This window comes from Lagopus muta, chromosome 1, assembly GCF_023343835.1.
Source record: "Lagopus muta isolate bLagMut1 chromosome 1, bLagMut1 primary, whole genome shotgun sequence".
NCBI lineage: Eukaryota > Metazoa > Chordata > Aves > Galliformes > Phasianidae > Lagopus > Lagopus muta.
The window spans coordinates 55,336,259-55,362,358 of NC_064433.1; the positions used below are offsets into that span (position 1 = coordinate 55,336,259).

A 26,100-nucleotide genomic window follows, 5' to 3' on the forward strand; every position below is an offset into this window, starting at 1 on the left:
GGTGATGCTGTTTTTAGACAGGCACCGTTCAGAGTAGGATTGCACTTCAGGAGGTGCTAAGTATGTTCAGCAATATTGGCATTTTGTTTCGGTTGGATGAAGATCCGAGAGCAAAATCTGAGCCTTTCATGAATGGAAACAGTCTTCCCTCACACACCCCTACTTCGCTGCCCTGCAGCGCGTTGTGCACCCGCAGCCCTCCCACCTCCATCTTGCCTTAGTCCCTGCGGGACATCCTTTTTCCATGCAGATGGCCGAAGCTAAGCTGCTGAATCCTTCAGCAGGGCAGCAATGCCACGAGGAAGCAAAACCTATAATTCATAAAGCAGTCGTGGCTGTTTCTGGTGCTGGGCAGTGGATGGACGCAGGATGATAATGAATGTGAAAAATGAGGCAGGAACGTGCAGTAACCTTTCGTGGTTAGCCGTCCGCCTGATCGATGGCCCGCATTGTTTTCTCCCTAACCTTTCTATGAACCTCTCCTTAGAATAACAGGGGAAATACAGTTATCCCCTTCCTGGGCTTGTTTGTCAGCAAAGCACTCGTGACCAGCCTTGTCATTGTGGCCTAAGTCCTGCCATGTGCATTAGTGCACTGCATTGCAGCAGTGCTGCTGGGACCTCTCTTATGAAGAAAGGTTGAGGGAACTGGGCTTATTTAGGTTGAAAAAGAGAAGGCTCCGAGGAGACCTCACTGTGGCCTTCTAATACTTGAAGGGAGTGTATAAACAGGAAGGGGTACAATTGTTTACATGGGTTGATAGTGATAGGACAAGGGGGAATGGTTTGAAACGGAGACAGGGGAAGTTTAGGATAGATATTAAGAGGAAGCATTTCACTCAGAGGGTGGTGACGCACTGGAACAGGTTGCCCAAGGAGGCTGTGGATGCCCCATCCCTGGAGGCATTCAAGGCCAGGCTGGATGTGGCTCTGGGCAGCCTGGTCTGCTGGTTGCACGTAGCAGGGGCGTTGAAACTAGGCAATCATTGTGGTCCTTTTCAACCCAGGCCATTCTATGGTTCTGTGATTCTATGACTTTCTCTGGTTTTATCTCTCAAATACCAAACTGCTCTGTTGCCCTTAATTTCTAACACAGCCCTCAACTGATCACGTTTCTGAGAGTTGCAGTGAGGATTCTGAGCCCCAAACTCCCTTTGTCAGGAGGAAGATGGTTTGGTTCAGGCGTTTCAGAGGGAAACATGTGATGTACACCAGATAAAATTGCAAAACATACAAAAATGTGAAGAATGCCAGGAAATGTACTTGAACTGCACAGTTGACGTAGAGGGCTAAATGGTTACAGGCAGTCATGATAGTAAATGATATGAATGTATACATAAGGGAGCCCTTCATTTCAAGAAAGGGTGGATCTTTGCTGTCGTGTCCTGGGAAGTACTTTTGGTTGTTGTATTCATTTCTTCAGGGTAATTACCAAACCTCCCCTCAGCCAAAACCATTCCTGATATATGGGGATTTCTTTGCCCTTTACAAGGGCAGTCCTGGCTACTTGCAAAACAGTCAAATTAAGAAATGACGTCCGTACTGCAGTGAGATCCAAGGACAAATTAGAAGTTAAAATTAATCAGACGGGATTCATTCCAAATCCCACTCTTGCATGGCAAAGTGGAGGAAAAGTTTATTTTTTATGTCATTTTTTCTGCAAGTTGTGTGTCTCCATAATTTCTCTTGTGACCATCTAAAGTTTTAGCGTTCCGAAAATGTTTATATTTTTTTGGAACATCGTCGTAGCTTTAAGGATTTGTTTTGGCAAGAAAAAATTGAAACTGTAAAAGGAGACATTTGAAGACTCCCAGAAACAAATATATGACTATGTGTTGACATGTTATGAAGGTGTTGGGAGCGACTCCTTACTTAAAATTGTGTTGAAATTTGTACTTACTATGGATTTAAATTCATCTGTTTCACACTTTAATGATTGAATTTAGTCTCCTGATTTGGTACAGAAATACACTGGAGAACAATTGAATTTTCCATGTAATGATTTGAAATGAAGAATGGACTTACTTTGCAAAAGACTGTTATTTTAAAAGTCTCCCTTCTGAAACATTGCTCTGCCACATGCATCGCGGCTCCTTCTATGTGAATATGGAAACCTTCTTGCCGATGTCCCGTTTTCCTGCCCAGATCCTGTGAGATGTATGGCATCCATAGGTAAAGTCAGGACTGAGCAGGGCAATAATTGGTGCTTGGGGCAAGCAGGCAGACAGGCCAAGGGAAGGCTGGGGAGTGAGAAGGGCACGGGCTGAGGGAGCTGGTGCGTCCTGGGAGCCCATGGTGCTCAGTTTTGGGCTGCAGAGCCTTGGGCAAGCGAGGTGCCAGCTGGAGGGAAGTCTGTGTGCTGCCTGGCTTGGGAGAGCCGTGTGTGACAGCAGCCTGGGATTTTAGCCATGATCCTTTGCCCTTGATGAAGATTTGCTTAAGCTGTCCCACATTGTGTTCCTTGGGTAACCTACAGCGGAAACAGCAGGCAGCCTGGACTGTGTCACATCCCAGTGTGTCCCACTGCACCAGGCTGGTGTTTGCATTTCTGTGCAGGTCTCAGCTTATCAAATGCTGGGCATTGAGTCCCTGAGTCTTGCAAGGTGACCAGGGATCTGTCTTTTAGGGCAGGAATGTTTTTTTTGGGGGGTTTCAACAACATTTAATGCAGTAGTGCCTTGGTTCAGCTTCCAGATGTTAGCCTGAACATAAATGCAATCAAAAGTAGTTAAATTTGAAGGGGTTCATGTTTCCCTAATTCTACAAAAGAGGAGTGTTTTGTTGTTGTTGTTGTTGTTTTTGTTTGTTTGTTTGTTTGTTTTTCTGAGTGCTATGCCCCACTATTTGTACAGGGAGCTTTTATCAAGTGCTTTACATTTTGTTTCCTGGCGCATGTTTTTTTCACAGAACTCAAGTTAAATTTGAAACTTTTTAGCTCTCTGTAGCAGAAATATCCAGCTCCAGTGCTGTGCTGGAGCCCAGTCCCAGCTGTGCATACCTCCACTAGGTAGGTGTGTGGGTAGGCAGCCATTCCCAGGCTTGCCCAGGGCTTTTGCAGGCCAGACGTGTCTTCCCAGCATGGGCACAGAGCAGGCCATTCATCTGGGCTCTCAATTTCATGAACTATTCCCCACACGGCTACTGCTTTGCTGGGTGCTATTTACAGGTCATCTTACCTTCAAAACTGCCTCACCCCCACTAATACCACCTCTTTTGTAAACCCCTTCAGAACTCGGTATCATTACCGTTACTCCTGCATTTCATGGGTAGGAGGCACGGTGGTCTACTAGCTGTTCTCAAGGACCCCGCTTCTTTTCTTGGCACTGCTACGCTCTCTCCATATGATCTTGGGCAAATTGCTTCCCCAATCTGTTCCATTGTCACCACACGTCGTTTTAGATCATAAATTCTCTGGAACAGACAGAGTCTCTAGCACGTCATCTTTTAATGTCTAGCATTATGGGGCTCCAGTCTCCACTGGGACTTCTGCGTGCTACAGAAATACAAATAGTAGCTACTAATAATAATATTAAATCTGTGTGGCTCTTCAGAGATAAGTGAAGGACAGCTCTCCTCTCTCTAAGAGGCAGGCAGGATAAGTACTTTATTTTCGTCTTTGTCTCTTTTTAATTAAAAAAAGGAGCCAGTGGACATAATTAAAAGAGAAAAAATAAAGGAAAGCTGCAGAAATTTGATACTTTTAGCCTCAGACCTGCTCCTTCCTCTGTGAAGCCAATCTTAGGATCATGGCCAGAGTCTGGTTTGTATCCTTGTTTGCCAGTGTAGAAATTGTTTGGAGTCTTATATTGGCAGCTGGCTTTGTAGTCAGCCTAATCCCATAAAATCACCGTACAGCTTGGTGCAACTTTCACTGTTTTGCTGTGATCGGAAGTCTCTGGGAACGTTACAGATCAGGCCTCAGGAACTTCACTTGGCTGAAATGTGACAGGGCTCTGGTCTGGAATGATAAGGGATGGGGATGGAGCTGCAAGTGGCCGGCTGGGAGGCTGCTGGGGACAAGGAGTCAGCTTCTGACTGCATCTGTGTGCTGTGGGATTTTTTAATTATTATTTCATTTCCAAAGGAGTGCAACAGAAACAACAAAAGGTCTTAAATATTCACAGTGAAAACAATGGATTTGAAAAGGAAAACAAAAAGGTCGAGCCAGATCTGGCATTGGTGGACGTTTGGCTCTGAGGGAAACGAGAACAGCTTGGATTTGCATAAATTGCATACTGTGGGTCAGAAAGCAGTCAGAATTATGCTTGCATTGCAGTGGCATGAACGGAAGCACATAACTGGCATTCTTCCCTTCTTGATCAGATGCCTCCTTCAGGGGATCTCTGCACCCAATACACTGTGGCTCATCCATTCACTGCCTGGCATGGAGTAGGGCTTTTGTTTTCAAACTATGATTTTTCTAGTCTCTGATTCCTTCCATAACCTGGGAGAACCCCTGCCCACCCCTTTATCTTGGGGAACAACTAGGGGTCACAGTGTATTGGACGCAGCTCTGTTGCAGCACCTCACATGCATGTTTCTGTGCTCCTGGGTCAGCGTGGAGCAGCTGTGGCTCGGGGCAGTGGTCATGGTGCTCAGCATCATGCATCTTCTCCGAACTTCACAGAGCCCTGCTTTTCTGAGTCCAGAGAGATGTGTGGTCATGATCTATCCCGTCAGGCTTCCTCCAGGGATGTAGAAAGCTACACATCTGGCTGGGACAAGCTTAGCATGTCTCTTGGCTGAACCAGGACCTGGCTTTCTTTTCCATTATTGGGCTTAATAGCTTTTTTTTTTTTTTTTGCCTCTTAAGTTTTCCAGCTCAAGTGCAATGAAGAATTGCCAGTGGATTCAGATTCAGCAAAGCACTTAAATGTACACTTAGCTGTATTCAGTGCCCTCTCCAGGACTCAGGCAACTATTTGCTTCATGTTACACATATGGTAAAGGGCTTCACTGAACTGGAGCCACAGCCTCCAGCAAGGACATACAGTGCTGCTGGAACACTGTGTTGTACAGACAAGGGCAGCCACTTGACAGCCCTCCCGTCTGCAGGTCAGTCATGTTCCCCTCCCATCTTTAGAATTAGAATAATGTAGCTGAAGGGACCTACAAAGATAATGAGTCCAACAGACTGACCGCTTTAGGGGTAACCAAAAGTCAAAGTGTATTATTAAGGGCACTATCCAAATGCCTCTTGAGCACTGACAAGCGTGGGGCATCAAGTACCATGCTAGGAAGCCTGCCCCAATATTTGACAACCCTCACGGTAAAAATTTTCTTCCTGCTGTCCAGCCTGAACCCACCTTTTATTCCATGTAGGCATGTCTATCTGCGGTGCCCTGGCAGCAGAAAGGCACATCTCTTGGCCTTGTCCCTTCCTCCCCTGGGACAGCATCCACCCTGCCATGGTCCTCCCAATGGCAAAGACAAATGGCACCGCACAGCTACTGATGGCTGTGTACCTCTCTGTTGATCCACATACAAATGTTTTAGCCTTTCAGCATTAAGAAATCATACTGTTTGGGGAGATTTTGTGTTTGTTTGTGTTTGGTTTTTGTTTTCCTTGGGCCTGCTAATCAAAAGGGGCAAATCCTTTTTAATATCTTCCTGCCCCAGGTTCAATTCTACTGTATCTTGTCCGAAAAAGCTTTTATTTTCAAGGCACAGAGAAAATGATGTTTATGAAATACAAAGTACGGGAATTTTCTTTCCCCTCTGGCTTGAGGAGGAGAGCAGCTGGTGGAGAGTGGATGAGAAAGGCTTTATCTGCTATATTTTGGTTACTGCGCTTTGAGTGATGGGTTTAATAATTGATAGAGCAATTTAGCAATGATCCATAATCCTGAAAGAAGCCTACGCTCCCCACCCTCTCCTGCTCCCTCCCTCCAAGACTGACAGGCTGCTCTCAGTGTTCTTGTCTGCAGAATTTCAGCCCTTGGTTTCTGTAAACAGCCTGACACTGGAGAAGAGAAAAAAGCAACTGTTTCTAAATCTTTTGTCTGGTTTCTGCAGACAGCTGCCCTGCTTTCTCCAGCTCAAGGCTTCAGTCATTTGCTCTTGCTGAAGGGAGCCAGAGGTTAGGCCCTAACCTAAACTGAGCACATATATGCAGTGTATTTATGAGAACGGTACTGCAGATCCTCCCAGCTGTGACGCCTCCCCTTATAAAAACAGGCTTCTGTGTTCCTGGCTGAATCCATCCTTCGTAATCCCAAGAAAGGTGGATACAGATGGCATGTGCTTGGTGTGGTTTGCTAGAAACTCCTTCAGAATTAACCCAAGCAAATATCTTTTCACAGGAGCCTCACACTGATGGTCATGACAAGCATCAAGACCCCATTTGGGTGCAGGGTATTTCAGTGTCCACGTGAAACCCCGTGTTTGAAGATGGGTGCGCGTGATCTATGTTAGCCCATCTTGCCCCTGCAGCAGCACAGAGCTGTGTTTGCAGGCACATGGCATGACACCCTCCGCAAGTTTTAGTTCCCCTAAATCCTGTTCTTGATATCTATATCTTTCTCCATCTATGGGAAGTGAATGCAGAAACAAAAAAGACAACAGAACAGGAGAGACATAGGTAACAAGGAGGAAAATAAAGACAAGCTTATAGGCACTGAATATGTGGCGAGGCACATAGAGAAGGAAGAGGGGGTTGACATGCAGCCTGGCAGTAAACTGGCTATAAGGAAAGTGAAGTTAGATGTGTAAAGTTATGTTTTGCCGTATGTATTACATAGATGTCAGATTGACACCAGGTTGTAATTAAGCATGACATCAAGTCAGCTATGCACAGCTGTATTATTCTTTAAAATTACAAGGGCTGAGGTCCTGAGAGGCACAGTGAGGTTTGTGGTCTCTCCGCCATGGGAGGTCTGTAAAACAAACTGGCTGAGTGCTTACTAGGAGAGGCATAGGCACAGATGCCACTGTATCATGGCAGGGAGGGAGTGGGTGTTTTCCCAGGGTCCAGTCTAGGTCTGGGAATCTCTGGCACAATCCTCTGGAGTATTTTCACCCATTGTAGTCAGCTCTTGTGGAACATGAACAGTGTCAAGGAGTGGATGGGATGGTTTAGTCTGCTTCTGTGATTTATGTGCTACTGAATGCCCTTAGTAATGATAGGTTCTTGAAGCTTGTATGATAATTTTTCGGTTCAAGTCCAGAAGTAATTCTGGTATAACTTGCTTTATTTTGAAAAGACAGGAAGAACTGTGTGTGCACTTGATGCAAATGCCCTGGGACCTGCACTTGAACAGCCTGAAACACTCCCAGTATTTTGCCTGGACATAGGAGGATTGGGGTCACATTGCTGTTGGCAAGTGGGTACTTACTGTGCCGTACAGAGTCAGAGTAGTTGAGGTGAGAAGGAGCCTCAGGAGGTCACTGAGCCCAACCCACTACTCAGGGTACGGTCAGGTATGCAATCAGAGTGGGACTTTGTCTTTCTGAGGCTTGAAAGCCTCCAGGAATGGTGATTGCACAACCTGTACTCATAGTCACTTATCTGCTCAGTGGAGATGTTTTCTTTCTCTGCAGTGGGATGCTTCCCTGTTTCAGTTTATACCTGACATCTCCTTCTCCTGTGGCACACGTCACAAGGCTCCCTCTGTTTGCTGTCACCCACAAACTGGACGAGACTGTGCTATACCTCCTGCTCTGGGCCAGTGATAAAGATGTTAAGCAAGATGGGTCCTGGAATAAACCCCTGCTGTACCTCACTTGCTGCCGGCCACTAGTTTATATTTGTGTCCTGTAATATAAACCATCTCTGAAGGCTGAGTGGATACAGTCCTCTGAGCTGATACAGATATTTTTTGATGTGTTGCAAACTAATCTTGAGGGGAGGGCAAGGGCACTGCAAGCAATGCAGCATTGGAGCTACCCTCTAGTGGTGGTTGTGCTGGTGACCTGATGGCCTGGGAAGTCATTCTGGCTATCCCCTAGTCCTTTCCAGAAACTGTATCTGTGTCTGACCTATGAAATACAGGGTGTTAATGTGAGAGGTGAAGCAGTGAGGGGAATCACAGAATGGCTTTATTTGGAAGGGACCTTAAAGCCCATCCAGCTCCAATTCCCTTGCCATGATCAGGGTTGCCACCCTCTAGATCGGGTTGTCCAGGGCCCCAGCCAATGTGGCTTTGAACACCTCCAGGATGGAAAAACCTAGAGTTAACCTTTGGCTCCCAGTAGGTCAGCATGTTTTCTTCTACATTCCTGTAGTAAGAAGTCATTTAGGGTCTGAAACACAATGAGGGACCAGAAAAGGAGTCATTTACTCTACCTCCTTGGACTCAGGGCTGAGGGTGCATGTTATGGTATATTGCAGTAAAAAAAGATGCCTTCACAAAATACAGAAGGTCAAGTCTGCAGATATGAAGAAAACTCCATAAAGATGCCAAATAAAGGATGTAGTTTGGAGGAGAATGGAGCCCCATCACTTCAAGACACACTGCCATTGTATGGTAGCTGTATGTGTGTGTAGTGTTCATGGCCCCACTGCTATCTGTCCTATGGCACCAGGGGGTGCCAGGCAGTCCTCTCCTGGAGCTGCTGGACGAATCCCAAAGGAGCGAGGTCTGTGCACACAACTGGTCAGCAAGTGCCCACTCATGCTAACATATCAGACTTGTGCCTCCCCTGATCAGAGTTTTCTGGATGGAGATGTGACAGCTTCCAGAAGTTCAGTCATTGGCAGAAGTAACTAACAGGTAGAAGGTGGGCAGCTGTGCCAGCACAGCGTCACTGTAGGTTTGTCTGTACTGCCAACAGCTGCCTGCAGCCTCCTTCTACAAACATCACCATGAAGGCGAAGAGCAGACCTGCAGAAGGTGCCAGCCACTACCTGGTTTGGGTTTGCTTTTTTTTTTCTGAGGTGTATACGTGCATACGAAGGCCTATGCTGAGTGACACTCAGCTATGGGGCCCTCCCAGAAGGTGATGAATTATCCCTGAGCAGGACAGTTTTAAAATTCAGAAAGAGCCCAGCTCTTTGAGCCCCCATGTCTGTGAAAATGAATTTTTTTGGCATTTGTTTTTAATGCCCTGTGATGTGTGGGTGAAAAAGTCGGTGAGCTAGACTGGTAATTAATTTTCCTGACAGAAACACCAGACAATGAAATTACCCTGCCACAAAGCTGGGTTGCTAAAGTAAATACTCTGCTAGCAGTGGGCCTGCAAGCAGGATGGGGTCATGTGTGAGGTGCAAGCAAATGATAGTGCTTCTGCCTTTGGGAACCTGTGGGGACCCTCATGCATTGGGTGTGATTGGAGAGGAGATGTGTGTTCTGTGCCAACACCAGCAGCTCCTTGGAAACATGTGAACTTTCAAGCTCTGTTCCAAGTGATAAGGGACTCGCTGAACACAGCACTGAACTTAGGAGCAGGCCACCTTTTCTGTCCAGGGCAGTAATTCTGTGGGAAAGGGGCAGAGCTGTGAGAAGTGGGGATGGGCTGGATGCTTCTCAGTTGGAGGTGTGTGGGTGAAACCCAGCTTAAGACAGGGACCAAAAAGAATGGAGCCAGGCTCTTTTCAGTGGTGCCTACTTAGCAGTGGGCACTAACTGAAATGCAGGAGATTCTACGTGAACGTCAGTAAACACTTTTTAGGTGACTAAGTTAGGTTAGGCTGTTTGGCAGAGCTTGTCTATAGAGCCTGTGCAGTCTCCATTCTTGGACATCTTTAAAAAGCCAACCTGGTGCTGGGCAACCTGCTGTAGGTAGCCCTAGTGATGGACCTGATGACCTACACAGGTCTCCTCCAACCTAAACATGTCTATGATTCTGAGATTTGGTCTCTCATGGGGGCTGTTTACTTTCCCAGCTTCATCGTGTTTTCTAACTTTGGTCTATACTAGTGAGGTACGTGTGAGATGTAGACCAGGCTGTGCATGCCTGCCTGCCACACAGAAGTGCATTTGATTGAGAGACATTGAAGGCAGCTCACAGGAGAGAAAGGACAGAAAAGGTGAAGTTTTGTTTTCCCTCCATGTGCCTCATACTGGAGGCTGAAATTACTGCTGAGGGCACTGCAGATGAACCGCCTGCACATACCAAGGTATCTGGCAGTGAGCTGCCTTTGCGTGGCTGGAAACAAGGTCACCACCAAAACTGAACAGTGTGGCGAGTCTGTGTTTAAAACGAGCAGTGTTATCAAGGAGGGAAGCGCTTTACCGTGCAGCCATGAAGTGGTTTGTTGAAGGCAGTGTAAACCTCACAGTGCTGCTTGGGAGAGCTTGCTGCCGTGTGAATTTGGATTTATAATTGCAATACTCTGATGTGCACACTTTATTTAATAGAGTACTTTACTCTGTGATATATTGTTACCAGCTGCAGAATGGAGGAATCCCACATAAGAACTGCCTAAGACCCAAAAATATTTTCTTTCCCTATGGAAAAGAAAATTACACCATTCTTAAAGCAGCCAAGTTAAATTTGAGTGCTTTTAGGAATAAAAGGGTCAATTGTGGAACGGCTTATGTGCACGTTTTAGGACCAGAGTTATTTAATACATTAATTATCTGTGCAAATTGGGGAACCAGTGGTGAAGTGCTGAAGTGTGCGGACACCACAGAATTGTTAAGGTTAGGCTGCAGGAAACCTTTCAGGGACTTGATCTAGATTACAGACAATGTTATTCCAGATCAGTGCAACACTGAAAGGCGGTAAACACATGAAGAGGAAAAACAAACTATTTCTACATAATTCTGTGTCCTAAATTAACTGTAGCTCCCCTCAAGGAAAAAACTGTGTGTCTCAAAGGAGCTCCCAGATAAAACATCTGTTGAAATGCCTAGTGTCATTCCAAAGGCAAACAAAATACTAGGTTCAGGGAAGACTGGAATGCAGAAGCATTCTGCAAATAGCATAAAATAAGTCTGGGGAATATCCTTGTGTTTAAATCTGTTTAGTTTTGTTCAGCCTGTCTCCAAGCAGTCGTGCTAGGAAGAGGAGCTTTATGTAGAGTCAGATGATGGAAGAGGACTAAACATGCGAGGGGTGGTAAGCTGAGAAGCCCGAAGCTGCTTCATTCAGAAGGAAGGCAAACAAAGGGGAATAAGGCAGAGATAAAAATACTTTCTGCTAAAAAGAAAGGTGATTCAGGAACTTCTGTTTTCACCTTTAGGCCAATCCATGTGAACATGAAGTGAGAGGTGACACATCTAAACCTGATAAAGGAAAATCAGTCTTTAAACAACAGGCTTCAGGTGTTAATTAAAGGAAAAGGTTGTCCATGGAACTCTGTGCCAGAATGTGTGGATGGCGTTAAGATCTCACCTTGTTTCAAAAAATTGGTGTGTTTGTTAAGAAAGGTGGGAGTTCCTTGTGTTTGATAAAGGTGTTTATGCAGAAGATCTGTGCATCCATAACTTGGCATACAAAACAGTCTTCACCTGACAAAGGTTCGGAAGACTTTTTATCAGTGGACAAGCTGTTTCGTTGCAGAACACGTAGCTTCTTCCACCGAAAAGCTTGGCACAGGCAATAGCTGCTGCTGGACTGGGCAACTTTGCTCCTTCTGGAATGACTTCAGCTCTCTTGCACATGACAAACAGGACATATCTGCTCAGTGAAAGTCTGGAAGCCTCCATGGTTTGTGATCCCTGTCCTCCTCTTGGTGTCCTAATGACTGGTAAATTGGGGTACATAAGGCCCCGTGTCTGGTGTTCTCACTGTTAGCTGTTCCAAAATCATCATTGGTACTCCGTCTGGGACTGAATGGCTGATGATTACAACTAATGCTTAGGCTTGGTAGAGTATGATGAATACCAGCTTTCAAAAAGGCAAAATAAAATAAAGATATATCACCACCTCCCTTCTCCACAATGACAGGTCAGGTTTAATGTAAGGAATGTCATTCTTTTAAGTTGCTTTTTATGTGTCTAAACTGTATGGATGTTGCTTCTGTGCCTTCCTTCTCAACAGTGGAGATGCAAAACTTTTTTTTTTTAATGTGAAAAATAAATTCTCTCTGAATTGTTATACTCCAGAAGCTGGAGCTTTAAGAAAAACCCACTGTACAGCTGAAGACTCAAGATAAAAAGATTAGAAATTTCAGTATCTCAAATTCTAGGTCAGCCCTTCTTACAGGGGTCTGGAGGTGTTGGCAGCACAAGTGTGGGGAGAGGGAAGGGGCTGTGTGCTGCATATGACAGCAGTGCATGTGTGTTTTATGAGCAGGGTGGTTTCCAGACGGTATCACATTGGGAATATCCCACTACTGTGCTCCTTCCGCATGAGATAGTGGGACGTGAAGTTCAGTGTGAGGCTGAGCTCTCATTAGTGACCAGGGACACTTCGTTCACAATGTGGAAGGCAGACAGGGAGAGGCAGATGGCTTTGAATGCAGGATTTACATAGTAATGAGATTCAGGTCACCATAGCTGTCTTTTTCTCTCTGCATTTTGTCTAGGTGTCGACTAGTGTGCAGGGATGACGGAATAGGAGGAAAAGGAGGAAAATTAACCCTTTGTTCCTAAGTAGAGATTGGTGTAAGAATAAAGTTTTCATGGTGGGCTGCAGAACAGTGGGGTATGAAAACAATCGCAGGTGAAACTAGCAAAGCTAAAAGGAGCTGATTTTTAAGTTTCTGGCATGTTGTTTTTGTGGTTGTTTTGTTTTGTTTTTGTGGGAGTGGCATGAAGCAACCTCACCTTAAAATCCTACTATTTGCCTTCATATTTACCTTCTTTGTTGTTAGTGTGAGGCTTTTGTCATTACCTATCAATCCCAAACTGGGGAACTTTGTATGCTGAAGATGGGGCATAGGTTCTTGTTATACAGTCTTTACTCATTTCTCTGAAGAAAAAAAAAACCCAAAAAACATTTTGCTTGGTTTCTTAGCTGGAGACTTGTCTTCACATGGCTGTGTAATGGCACAATTAAAACGTAATGTTTTCCACTGCAATTGGTAATCCTTAGTATGATCTCAGTGGTGCCAGACCTTATCCTGTTGACAGATGGGAGACTGGGTACCACAGGTCCCATTTCCAACTCTGGAGTGACATTTGATTTGCTCAATTGTCAGACATTCCCAAAATATGCATCTGGGCCCAAGAAATCCTCAGGCTATTTGTAAAATGATGAAAGTTTTCTTTCATCATGTTTTTGTTTTTTTTTTTTTTTCTTTCTTTTTAATATAGTTAGAGAAAGATGGGCAGGAAAGTTTTTCCTTTCTACTGTACATCACCTGACTCCAGAAAGTGAGGCTTTAGAAGACAAGAGCAGGAGAGAAGTTTAAGTTGGTTCCTGTGTAAAACAGGAGTCTTAGCATTGAACTGCATGTGGAAATATGGGTTGAGGTGGGAAAATTAAGGACTGCAACTTGTGGAAGTCTGAGCTAAAAGACCATCCTTGCTTGGCTGGGATCTTCCATGACAGCTCAGACATCCCTACTGCACGAACATGAGAGGTATTCTGCCTGCCATACAGGGGCAGCCCCAGTGCAGAGGAATTGGGAGGAGCAGTGGTGCATCCTCTGTGCGTCTGGGATCCTCATGGAGATCTGGAGCCAAAGCTTTTGCCTTCTTGTCTGGCTCCTCAGCTGGGTTCATGCTGCGACTCACTGAGCAGAGGGGTTTCAGTGCATATCTTCTGAAGTAGACAGCAAATATATGGTGACTGTCTCCACTTTTTGCCCGTTCCAACTGAAAGAGAAAAGGAAATCTAATCAGGTGTCTGGGACAGATTGGAAAGCAAAGGCTTCTTGGCTACTTCTTCTGAGGAACGGTCTTATATCTAATAGATCTAATTAGGTCATTTCTCTGTTTTATGGTATCCATTTGTTTAAAAAGTTAGTAATCCTTTTATACCAGTCCTATGATGATTATTTAATGCTTGGCTGCTTGTGAAGCCCACTGCACTTGGTGAATAGGGGATGTTTTGTAGCAGAGCCAGTGCAGTTTCTCAGTGAGCCGGGCCTGGAAGCCTCCCGTGGGGATCTTATCTGGGTGGCCTGGAATGTGACAGTGGTGGCTCATTTTTCCACCTGTCGAATGAAAACTATGTCACTTCTCTCCTTTGTAAATTGCTGTGAAATGTAAGGCCTCAGTGGGGCTGTCTCTTGACTAAATGGGGCCAGAGAACTCCTCTGCAAAGATAAATATTCACCAACTAATACTTGATAGCAGATACTTTGCCAGCAGCCAGCAGAGCCCTACAGTAGGACTGTTGTTCACTTACTGTTGTTCACAGCAAGCAGCTTCTTAATTGTCAGTGGGTCCAATCTGGTTGCTAATGTTTTCTAACCTGTTCCTTTGCAGAGCCCCAGAAATCATCCTCGGTTTACCATTTTGTGAAGCAATCGATATGTGGTCATTGGGATGTGTCATTGCAGAGCTGTTCTTGGGCTGGCCTTTGTACCCAGGAGCTTCAGAGTACGATCAGGTTGGTACAGATGTTACTCTGGCTACTGATAAGAGCACAGATGTGTTGTTTTTTTCTTTTACTGTGACAAAAAGATGGCAACTTTTTCTGTTTTACAAACAGGAGATATTTGCACGTGATTCTTGCCCTCCCACGTCAACTTTTTCATTATCCACTTGGAGTACACTCAGTAGACAGTGTGCTGCTTAGCATGCTAACAATTAAGAACTGACTGCCTAAGTGAATTCTCAACCAAGAGTAAACATTCCCATTGACTACAGAACTCTGTGCATGTCTCTAATCATTGAACAGAGCAGGCACCCTCTCTCTACAGTAACAGCAAATATTAAATAGGGGTTTATTTGTTGGAAGAAACTGCATGAACTCTACTGCATTTTATAATCCCTGTTATGAGGGTGTATATTAAAAGCAGTGACAAGAAAGAGAACATTCACAGTGGTGTAGGTTTCTAGTTAACATAAACTGTCATGGTGCTCTCCCTATAGGCTTTTTTGCTTCTTTTGTACTGCTAAAACATAGCACAGTAACTTCTAGAGTCAGGGCTGCAGAACAGTTTCCATTCTGATAGTCTTCCTTAGCTTTCTGCAAATGTGGCCTGGAAAAGGTCTTTTCTCTTTTAGGAAAAAGAAAAAAGCAAAAAAGCAGAGTAAATATTCTTTTCGTATATGAAAATGTTTCTTTGTCTCATCTTTCATAAATAGCATTTTTTAGCCAGAGCTTTGAAGGTGAAATTTGGCAGGGGAGATATCCCGCGGTGAAGAGCTGGGTCATTAGCGATTCCAAAGGAAATCAGACATAGCTGAAAAACCTACAAGCATTTGAAAATCACACACTAAGCATGAAGAGAAGATTTCTTTCTTCTCCCCCCGCCCCCTGCCAAAGAGTCATAAAACGCACAGCTGAAAAAGAAATCACCATATGTACCTGGCCAGCTTAACTGCTTCCTCTGGTAAAGTGCCGTGAAAGCTCCTGGAGAGCTGGGAAGGGGCAGGGGATGAGCCTGGCCCCTCAGCACAGCATATGCTGCTGCCCAGAGCTCCTCAGGTGCCCGGGTTGCCATGGATGTAGGGAGCTCAACAAGTCACACTGAATGGGTCAGGATCAGGAGTGTCTGGAAGACTTGGAAAGCTCAGCTGCTTTTAATACCTCTGTGTTTGTTTGTTTGTTACCTCTCTCTGTCTCTTCTCTCAAAAGCGTTTTCCATTTTTCCATAGAGTAGATGAGTGTTTTACTGATTTTGCAGAGTTTTTCAGAGTGAAACATTGAGAAGTCAGGAAATGCTAAAATTCAGGTTTTGCGTGCCACATAGGCACACATTCTGTCAGTCTTTAATTATGTAATCACATGCCCTTTTTCCTCTGAATCAATAAATTTAAGTCTGGGATCCTGGAAACACATGGGTAGCATCTTTTTAGCTGTCCAGCCTGTGGCAGCCAGGACACAGTCGTGGAAGTAACCCAAACAGCAAATGAAGACTTGTAGGCAGTAGTGATAAGGACTTCCCACACTGTGAAGGTGTCATTTTGCTTGAATGTGTGAGGGCTGCTCCAAAAGTAATGCCTCCTATTTTGTTACGTTGGCCCACAACATCAGAGGCAGATGTTGCTGCTATGGCAGTGGAGGTTGAAGCAAAACCAGGTAATTGAATTCCTCCATGGGGACAAAATGGCACCCACTGACATTCATTGGTGCTTGCTGAATGTTTACGGAGACCAAACAGTGGATGTGAGCATAGTGAGGTGGTGGGTGGTGTGTTTCAGCAGTGAACAATGGTGACAGTGGGTCACCTCCACTGATCCAGATTTATACAAGTGCATCATGCACATTCTTATTCATTACTGATGAAAATCGTAGAATCATAGAATCATAGGCATAAGTACTGGTGGTAATTATATTGAAAAACAGTGCTTTGTAGCTGAGAATTTGCCCTTTCAGAGTGTTGTAGTGATCTTTGTATCTGTTGTAGTTTCCATGGAAATAAATAGGAGACATTACTTTTGGAGTGACCTAAGTGTATTTCATCCAAGTTCAATGACAGTCACTTCACAGATATCTGTTTTCAACTCAAAACTGTTCCTAGGAAAAGGTATGTGCTCATGTGGGGGAAAAAAACAGCAAAAGTTAGAGCACAAATATCAAATTACTGAAATTACCTCCTGGAGAGGAGAATGTGACATGAAAAGGTGCAAAGCAGAGAAGCTCACCACTGAAAACTCTGTCGGTCTTCCTCTTTAACCTCTAAAACCCAGGGACTTTCCTTCCTTCATCCATAGACTTTCTGGCAGCATATCACAAGGGTAAGTTTCCATAGATGTAAATGATAAATGGAGGAATGCCATATGGGAATTCTCTTTCCTGTCATTCCTTTCAGTGTGGGTTTTTTTGGTGAAGTCTGACTTCTCGCTGCATTTTCTCTTTTTTCCTTTGTTCTATTGTTTTAAATGCCTCCTGTCCTTCTTCAGGGAAGACCTCCAGAGATCTTCACAGGATGAACAGTGACCTTTCATCCTTTTCTTACAGATCCGCTATATTTCACAGACGCAGGGCTTACCAGCAGAGTATTTGTTAAGTGCAGGGACAAAGACTACAAGGTTTTTCAACAGGGATACAGACTCACCGTATCCTTTGTGGAGGCTGAAGGTAGGAAGACATTCCCTTGTTTCTTTTGCCTTGCTGTTGTTGGTTGGAAGTAAGGAGACGACCAGGTCACTTCCAAGCCTAAGTGTTGTGCTTTTTGCGATGCACTACAGACACTGGCATGGGTATAGCCCAAGGTAAAACTGCTGTCACAGAAGTTTGCAGCCCTTAGCTCACCTTGTCTGGGAAATCTAAGTCCAGAGTTCATGTGGAAATCTCCTTCCAAGTACTGAAACTGATGTGCAATTTAAATGAAACATGCCCTGGGTAGACTTTGCTCTGTTATCTACTGCATTGAGGGGAAGGAAAAAAAAAAAAGCAGGCAAGCATTTGGCTTCTGACAGTCATACCCTCTCGGAATGCAAGTGGGCCTAGAATCTCTTGTACCAGCACATCTCGTGGCTTTCAGTCTCCAAGGAGAAAGAACAGTGGACCATAAGGATGAGATGCTGAGTCTCACAGAGGGTGAGAGTGTGGAAGCCCTGTTGGACTTTCACCATATCTGGAGGAGGAGTATCCTCCAAAATGAAAAAGAAGAGAGAAATCACCTTGTGATTATCATCATAACCACAGTCAGTATAAATGCATAAATGTATTTGCTCAAGCAAGAGATGTGCAGTGGTCTCCAATGAGGTCAGGGTAAGGCAAGTGGAGGGTAAGGTGGAAGTGGCACATAACGTATAGCTGGTTGCTGAGCAGTTCTGCTCAATGCCTTTTTCATGTTTTGAGCAGACACCAGATGATCATGAGGCAGAGACGGGGATTAAGTCGAAGGAAGCAAGGAAGTATATTTTCAACTGTTTGGATGATATGGCACAGGTAAGAGCATTGGTGAGTAACAAGCACAAGGCTGCTTTTCATGCTTTTGGGCAACACCAGGAAAGAGAAGTTGCGTGATTTCTGTGTGTACCCTATTCTTGTGTGCCCTGTATCTGCACCTGAAGAAATAGTGTACCCTATATATACCTGCTGCTGAGAAACAGTAAGTTTACACCTACCAGCTCATCTCATTATGTACTTCTTTGCTGAGGGAGCCATGCACAAGGGCACATGTTCTTAGTGTGCCAGAAAAGCAGCTTTGGAAAATGGCTGAGTCGCATGTCCACGTGTCACAGCCCTGTATTTTCTTGTCTCTCCAGTGCCCCTGCGTGTGACAACTGGCAAGTCACTTCACTTCTCCGAACTTTAATATTTCTGTTTGTAAAATGGGGACTTTGGAAATACCCTGGCTGTAGCAGATGATGCTTTCTCTGAAATGTGACTGGTTCAGGGAATGAGGAGTACTAATTCACTGAGTCGATTCCATGTGGTTGTGAAAGTTAATTCCAGCATAACCACTTCTGCAACTGCATGTCTGGAATTTGTGCTAGCAAAGGCTGCATACTGGAGCATTCACAAGCAAAGCATGCAGAAATGAAGGACTGAGATCAGGAGAGATTTCAACAAAAGGATGAAATGACACCTAATACACGCATAGAATGCTTCCAATAAACGTACTGAAAATTTTTATTTATTTTATATATGTATTTTTGCTCACGAGATGTGTAGTGAATTACCTAACAACACAGTCCTTTAGATGATAAATATACTGGCTGCCAGATCTTGCCTGCTACCACATGGAATCTGTTCATCTTCAGTGGAGGGTGACTAAGTGATTCATTAGCCACTGACCCAAGCTAGCTGAGCACTTAACAGTCTGTCTAGAGATCTGATGTGCACAAGCCAGATGACAGTATGACTAGCCACCACAGATTTGCTGTGTAGCTTCAGCAACAACTCCTTTAGACATGGAGGCTTGTGGGTCATGTGTTCCAACGAGGAGTAGGCAAGGTTTGCTGGGGACCTGGCCATCTGCTCCTTCACCTTAGCACTCATCCTTGTCTTTTCTCCTGTAGGTAAATATGACAACAGATTTGGAAGGAAGTGATATGTTGGTGGAAAAGGCAGACCGACGGGAGTTCATAGATCTGTTAAAGAAGATGTTGACGATAGATGCTGATAAGAGAATAACGCCGATTGAAACTCTGAACCACCCTTTTGTCACCATGACGCACTTACTCGATTTCCCTCACAGCACACAGTATGTGGCTTTCCTTTCCCTTGAGTTTTGAGCTGGGGCTGAAGTATTGCTTGTTATTGAAACCAAATGTGTCTAAGGGGCATTATTAAAAATTCTAAGCCCTATGTTTTAATCTTTTTCTGGCAAAAAGAGAAAAAAAGATGATTGGCAACTCTGGGGTTGTAAGAACTGTGTTGTAGATGCTTGGCATTTAAAACACGGTAGAATATGAAACATTCATTATGTAAATATCCAATAATTACGTATGTTTTCATTAAAATGCAGAAGAAATTATGCAATTAGTGCTGAGTATATCAGTATATCTCAAAGTAATATAGTCCTGATTGTTAGTGTAGTAATCAACCTTATCTGCAGTGGCTGCCGACCCTTCCTCCAAGAACCTTCCCATCTTGCAGGGGTCAATATGGGGCTGTTTGCTTTTAAGGAAAAAGCTTTTTTTTTTGCAGCAGTCTGGTTTACAGAAACAGGCAGCAGGAAAATAAGTTCAGTTTTTGGCTTTGTCATTTCTCACCTGTGCAACTTTAAATACAACACTCTGACTTTAGATGCCACAGTTTGTAATGGAGGTGGATTCCACTGCCGGATGGACATGTGAAGAAGTGTCATGCCTTCAAGTATGACTCCTAATGCTTTATCAGAGCAGCATGAAATAAATGCAGGAAAACCAGCACATCACTCTCCTTCCCTAGGCAATTCACATAGAGCCAGATTATGGAGGTGCAAAATACAGGCACATGTAGGAGTTCTCCAGACCATTCAAAACACCTGGCTTTGAACATCCTGCTCTGTGGCTCTTTGCAGTAGAAGGTACTTTTATAGGGTGTCCCTTCAGTTACTGGCATAGCATCATATTCCATTGGGTGCTAGGTGCCTGTGTGTTTAAAGGCTGTGAAAAGCTTGGGTGAAAAAGTAATAGGTGCTGCTTAATACTTTAGAAGACTTTTATATGGATACTGTAGAGCAAAAGTTACAGTGCATCAGCTCGCCTGCCCATATCTGAGATTTTATGTATCTGCAATATTTCAAGTTCATTTGAGGTAGTTTTCTCTCTGTGAAGGAGATGTAGCTGCCTTTTTCTTGTGTTTATCACAAGATAAGAGCAGCTGTATACCAGAAAGTCGTGGGTGCATGGTCTGTGTAGACCCAGGCTTATCCTGTATAGACATCTGTGAGTGTTGTTATCTCTAAGCAGATACTAAGTGATAAAAGTAATGAAAACAAGACAGGAAATTGTTGTGCTAAATAGAGAAAAAGTAAGTTTTCAATATAAAAGCATAAGGTAAAAAAGGACTGTCTTTTCTAACAGTGTTAGCATCATACACAGAAGTCATTTAATTTTCAACAGCCAGTTGTGTGAGATAGGAAAGATTTGTGACACAATACATGGCCATAAGAAATCTTTCTGTAATACTGCAGGCAGGTCTTCGCTTTTGAAGTTCTCACTCGTGGCTGCTCAGGCAAAGCCCCAGAAATGCTGAAAATGTCATTGAGACCAACATTGATGAGAGTTTTCCCCAGATAAAATATTCAGCATTGGGTCTTTGAATGCTAACTGCTGTGCCAGCCAGGTGCATAGCCCTTCCATGCTGGAGAAGGTGACCAGTAAAGGGAGCAGCACCCAGCATGGCAGGTTGATGGAAATTTTGTCTGTGATTGCCTGTGGTTTTGAGAATAGAAACCACAAAGCCCTGAGAGATGGAGGGACTTGTCTTAAAAGCAAATTGGGCAGAAGAGAAAGTGAATATGTATGGAAGAAATAGCTTCTGGAAGGAATTGCTGTTGCAGAATGCTTCAGAAAGGAGGATGTGAGTTTGAGCAGCCGATGAGGGGCTGTTCTGCTTACTTCCAAACAAACAACAAAGTGAGTTTAGCTCCTAATCTCACATATTTGATTGCATGACTCTTAAACTGTTGGGTACTTTCTGTCCTGTTTTACTCTCTGCCATTTTAACTTTTTTTTTTTCTAAGGACAGTATTACATTAGCAGAGATTATACTGTATTGCAGAAATCCTTTTGGCAACATATGCAACTTACCATGTATGGAAAATGCATTCTTTTCAGTACTTTCTGGTTTTTAGTGGAGGAGTTACATTCATACCTGTTTGGGAAAAGTCAGTCCAATAGTCTTCCACATTCATTTGATAAAAGTGTTTGAGTTCTCTAAATATTCTGCAGTTTATAGGTATTTCATAGTACTTTAGAAGACAGCAAATATTGAGCAGCTTTGCACTGTGTTCTGTGTATCTCTTGTCTGCAAGTGATTATGGAACAGTAATTAAGAAATTACTTGTGAGAGAGCACAGATGATCTTATGAGTAAGAGACAAGACAGGGATAAAAAGATCAAGGTCTTCTTCCTGACCAACCTTAGTGAAAATATAAACTTACTCTTTTTAAGGGGAGTCATTTTTTCTCATTAAATCTCATATGACATGGAGTTGTCTTTACCTGCCCGACCTCTAACAGCTTAGATTGTTGTGCACACAGTTGAATTTTTACAGCAACAGCTAATTTTTGCTGCTCGTGTTTTATATTTTTCGTGGTTGGGATAGCGGAAATGAGATAAATCCCTTTATACTTTCTTAAGTTGTATTTCAGACTCTGAGGACACATTTGTAAAAACGATTACTGTGGAAGGCTTGTGGAAAACATGTATTGGGTTTTAGAGCTTGGAAAAATGAGACTGTATTAAAAGCACAATTTTAGGACCGCTCTATTGTTATCTCTTATGCCATGGTATCCCAATTATAAATGTGACATTGACAGTTTCATGTACCCAGCCGCAGTGCTCCAGCAATGCAGAAAGCATTTCATCTGCTTTACTGAGGGTACGAAATATGACATGTCTCAAGACTTCTTTTGCCATTATCAATAACGTTTAAAGTAAGCTCTGTGTTGAGGAAGAGGCTGTACTTTTTCCTCCAAGAGATCTGTTTCTCAATTTAAGATAACTTCTGATTCCCTTAGGGTGTCAATGAATCTGATTTGACATAACCTTTTGGCACATGAAGAGTCCCATTGACTGGGAGAGGACAGCTCCTGTGTTTTAAGATAAATGCCTACGGAAGTGTTTAGCCAGGCAGGGGCAGTGTTTTAGGTACTTGTCTGGACTGAGCCATCAGTAACTACTTTTTAAAAGAGTAAGACTTTACAGGAGTCTCAGCAACCAAGAACAGTAAAATTCTTCCTTGCAAGGGACTTCTAAAATAACATTTAGACATACACTGGTACAGGAAGCATTAGTTGTCTTTTCCTCTCAGGTTCAGTCATCCTACTGGAATAAAACCAGCATCTCTCTTTTTTGCTCTCAGTCTCTCACTCTCTCAAACTAACTCTTTGATTTTTCTCACCCTCACATCTGAAGACTGAAAGGTTTACTGACTTTCTGTGACTTACATTGCAGAGTTGAGACCCAGAAGGGCACCTGGGAGTCCACAAGCAGGCACTCTCATCCTGCCACATTTTTGGCCCTCTTCAGTGCAAGCAGAGCTAGCCTGATTCTCACTGGTTAAGAGAGACTTGCACAAATAGCAAAGAGCTTGTGTGACCAGAAAGTGCCAAGCCTGCCACTGAGACCTAACAATGCGGCTAGGGTCTCTGTGATGAGCTGTTGCCCTAGTTTGATGGTTGATTTTCTGTCTCTTCCTTGCCTTCCTTTTCCTTGCCCAGTGTTAAGTCCTGCTTCCAGAATATGGAGATTTGCAAGAGGCGGGTGAATATGTATGACACTGTGAACCAGAGCAAGACACCATTCATCACCCACGTAGCCCCGAGCACATCTACCAACTTGACCATGACTTTTAACAACCAGCTGAACACAGTGCACAACCAGGTAAGAGCACTGATGAGAAGTAGCCAGTGCTTGAAATTTTTACATCGGTAAGGCCTAAAAGATGAAAAGCAAACACAGCATCTCATTTTCCTTGCCTGCAAAAAACTGTTACTTTTCTACTGTCCTTCCTCCATTCTTTCTCATTCAGGCAAGCGTTAATCTCACGTCCTTCTGTGTGATTGTGAAATGTTGCTGTCATCGTTTATGTTATTGTTGGGGATGATAAATCCTGCTTACCTGAGAAGTTGCTATGGGGAAAAGCTCATTAGTCCCTTAATGCAGAAGCAGAACTGCATTCAGTGGATCAAGCAGAAGTGTTTGTGATCTTACAGTACTCCTTCAAATTGACATTGAAGTAAGAAGAATTAATACCCTTCTGAACAGATGTAGCACTGCAACAGATCAACAGGAAAGAATGGTTTTGGGGTAATGTTTATTCTTATTTCCCATTGGTTTCACTCCAGGTGCCACAATTGACATGGGCACTCTGTTAGAGAACACATTGCACGCTACATTGCTGGGCTCTGGCTTCGTAATTGTGCTTTGGACTCCTGTATTTGTTTTACATGCCCCAGTGTTGGGGAGTGCTGTGCTGGCAAATTTATGGCTAGCAGGCTAAGCTTTCTGCTGTGGGACTGTTTTACAACAGCAAAAGGAAACCCTCCAGGGATAGCACTCTAGGAGACTGAAGCTCAAGAAATAGCTGCTATCCTTTAAGCCTTTCTGGATAAGACTGCTTGAAATTCACTCTAGAGATTGCAAGTATTGTGGAAATGGCACTTGGTATTTCAAAAGCAAAGGAGCTGAAGGTTTCTGTGTAGGTGTACAGGGTGTTCCTGTGTCGCTCAGCGAGCCAGACTTCATGAGTCAGTTCTTGATACATGCGATCACAGAGTGTCTTTTGGAGCAATTCATTGAGCAGATACACACAGAGTAGGTCATGGTTCAGTGTAACAGAGTATTAGTTATAAAAACGAGTTCCCATTCTTGACTGTTTCTGAGACACAGAGTACAAAACTTTGTTCTGCGTGCTCTGCTAGGCTCCAGCTGCATGGCAGAGACACCATTTGTACTGTAGTTGCTAGTAGGAAATGCAGGCTTGCTTTCATTTCCTCACTGCTCATTTGATGTTCAGATCAGTTGCCAACTCAGGAGGTCTGTGGTAATCTGAATTTTCGTAAGGGGTGTGTATTGTGAGCAGAACTGGTATCTCCAGTGTTCCTAGAAATGGTAGAAACATTTCCAGGAAGGGTGTTTTGATTTGAACAAGTTCCAGATTTTACCATCCTCTTGAACATGCCACTCATCGTGGTTCCCAGTACTCTCTGACTTCAGAATCTTTGGGTTTTGCCTTCTTTCAGTTGCAGCTCCCGAGAGCCGTGGTGTGGGAGCTGCCGTGTTTGCTGCTGGGTGTGGTGCACGGGGGAACAGATTGCACTTCTCTGCCTTTGCACAGAGTGGGGAGAAGGAGGAAATGTTTCTCCATAGTGTCCCTTGTGACAAAAGCTGTGCAGCATGTGTACCCTTCCCCAGTCCAGTGGCAAACAGGTCAGTGTGTAGAGCCGAGCTTGTCACCTCCTGCAGTCTAGGCTTCAAGGCTTCACATTGGGCTTGTTCATATGTACATTCACCAAAAGATAAGTGTTTGAATGGAGGGCTAGCAAGGAGGAAAAGGGTGGGCTCTGTTCTGGTAGATTTGCCTAGACATTAATGCTGAGGGCATATTTTTGTAGAGCAGTGGCAAAGCTATTTAAGGGTTGTTTGTCTGTAACTGCTACAGACTTGGTCCAAATAAAGCGCAAGTCACCAAAAGATTTCTAAATGTTTTGCAGAGCAGTGTGCTGATTTTTGTGGCTTTGCAACATCCACTGCTGGAGCTTCTGCTCTGAGAGATTTTAATGTCAAGCCAAGCAAAATTTGGACTTGGAAAGTACTGTTATTACTACCTAGTGTTATTCTTCCAATCCTTTCTAATTTAAATATAATTTGAGTAGCTTGTACTAGCTTAGATGCAAGATAGAGGGAAGTCTGAACAATGAGCCCCCCTCTTAGGCTGACGCTTTGCAGGGCATGGAGATGCTGAGTTTCTTTTACCTCGGCAGTGTGAGCTTTTTGTAGAGTTGTGTGCGTGATGTGAAAAGAACATGGTTTGGGGATAGCAGCATTTTCTGAACCCATCTTCTGTATGCTGCAAATCAGAGCAAGTTAAGGGCTGTCTGCAGCTACAGTTCTCCACCGGAGAACGCTCTCTGTCTCTGAACATTTCCAGCAGCTCCATGTGGCCACAGGTTCCACGGCATGGTACAGTGCTGTTATTTAGGCAGACCACACTCCTTTTCCCATCACTGTCCTCACCTCCATGCTCCTCAGTGTCCTGCTGTGTTCTTTGTTTTTGATTTGCTGTTTTTAATTTAGATTTTCTTTTCTTTTATCTTACACTATTTTACTCTTTTTTTTTTTAATTTTACTTTTGGATGTCACTTTTTCCAGCGTACCCATCTCCCTCATTTTTTTTTGTTGTTTGTTTTTGTTTAATTCCCGTCATTCCTTTAGACCACCAACCTGGCTCCCACCTCCTCCAGTGCCACTATTTCCTTAGCCAACCCCGAAGTCTCCATACTAAATTACCAATCTGCACTCTACCAGCCCTCAGCAGCGTCCATGGCTGCGGTGGCCCAGCGGAGCATGCCCTTGCAGACAGGAACAGCGCAGATCTGTGCCCGGCCCGACCCCTTCCAGCAAGCTCTCATCGTCTGCCCACCAGGCTTCCAAGGTAAGTCACAGCTTCGCCTGGTCTTAACACTCCCCCCGGCTCTGTCCCGACTGCTGATTTATCTAGCTCTTGTTTGGAACGAGCTTCCTTCGTTCAGATCGTATGGAAAGACATTTGTTGGCTTGTAAATCTGAGCAATGAGGTTGTTGCAGATTACTCAGATGTCAGCAGGGTGAAATGTCTGCAACAGCGGAGGATCTTGCAGGCAATATGTTGCCTTTACCACGTGGGTTAGAGGTGGCTGATTAAAAATAATGGGACAGGCACTGAAAAAAGAGGTGGGGAAGAACTTGCAGTATCTGTCATCCTTTGCCCTGAACATAAAGTTTGAGGTTCTTCTGCCTCACTTTGGTAAACTTGAAAACTTCCCCCTCAACAGGAATTAGTCATTGCA

The 26,100-nt window shown here is 44.0% G+C and overlaps 1 protein-coding gene across 5 annotated transcripts in view; it reads left to right on the top strand.

Annotated features, from left to right (window-relative positions):
• Nucleotides 1-26,100, top strand: part of HIPK2 (homeodomain interacting protein kinase 2) — a 130,873-nt gene that overhangs the window by 73,772 nt on the left and 31,001 nt on the right. For 2 of the 5 annotated variants that reach the window (XM_048944971.1, XM_048945138.1), the window contains exons 3-8: nt 14,261-14,384; nt 16,905-17,024; nt 17,754-17,852; nt 18,917-19,101; nt 22,771-22,933; nt 25,487-25,706. In XM_048944971.1, coding sequence (XP_048800928.1) covers nt 14,261-14,384; nt 16,905-17,024; nt 17,754-17,852; nt 18,917-19,101; nt 22,771-22,933; nt 25,487-25,706 — 911 coding nt within the window. The remainder of the gene's footprint in view (nt 1-14,260; nt 14,385-16,904; nt 17,025-17,753; nt 17,853-18,916; nt 19,102-22,770; nt 22,934-25,486; nt 25,707-26,100) is intronic. The other 3 variants (XM_048945230.1, XM_048945057.1, XM_048945313.1) reach the window with 3 other exon arrangements.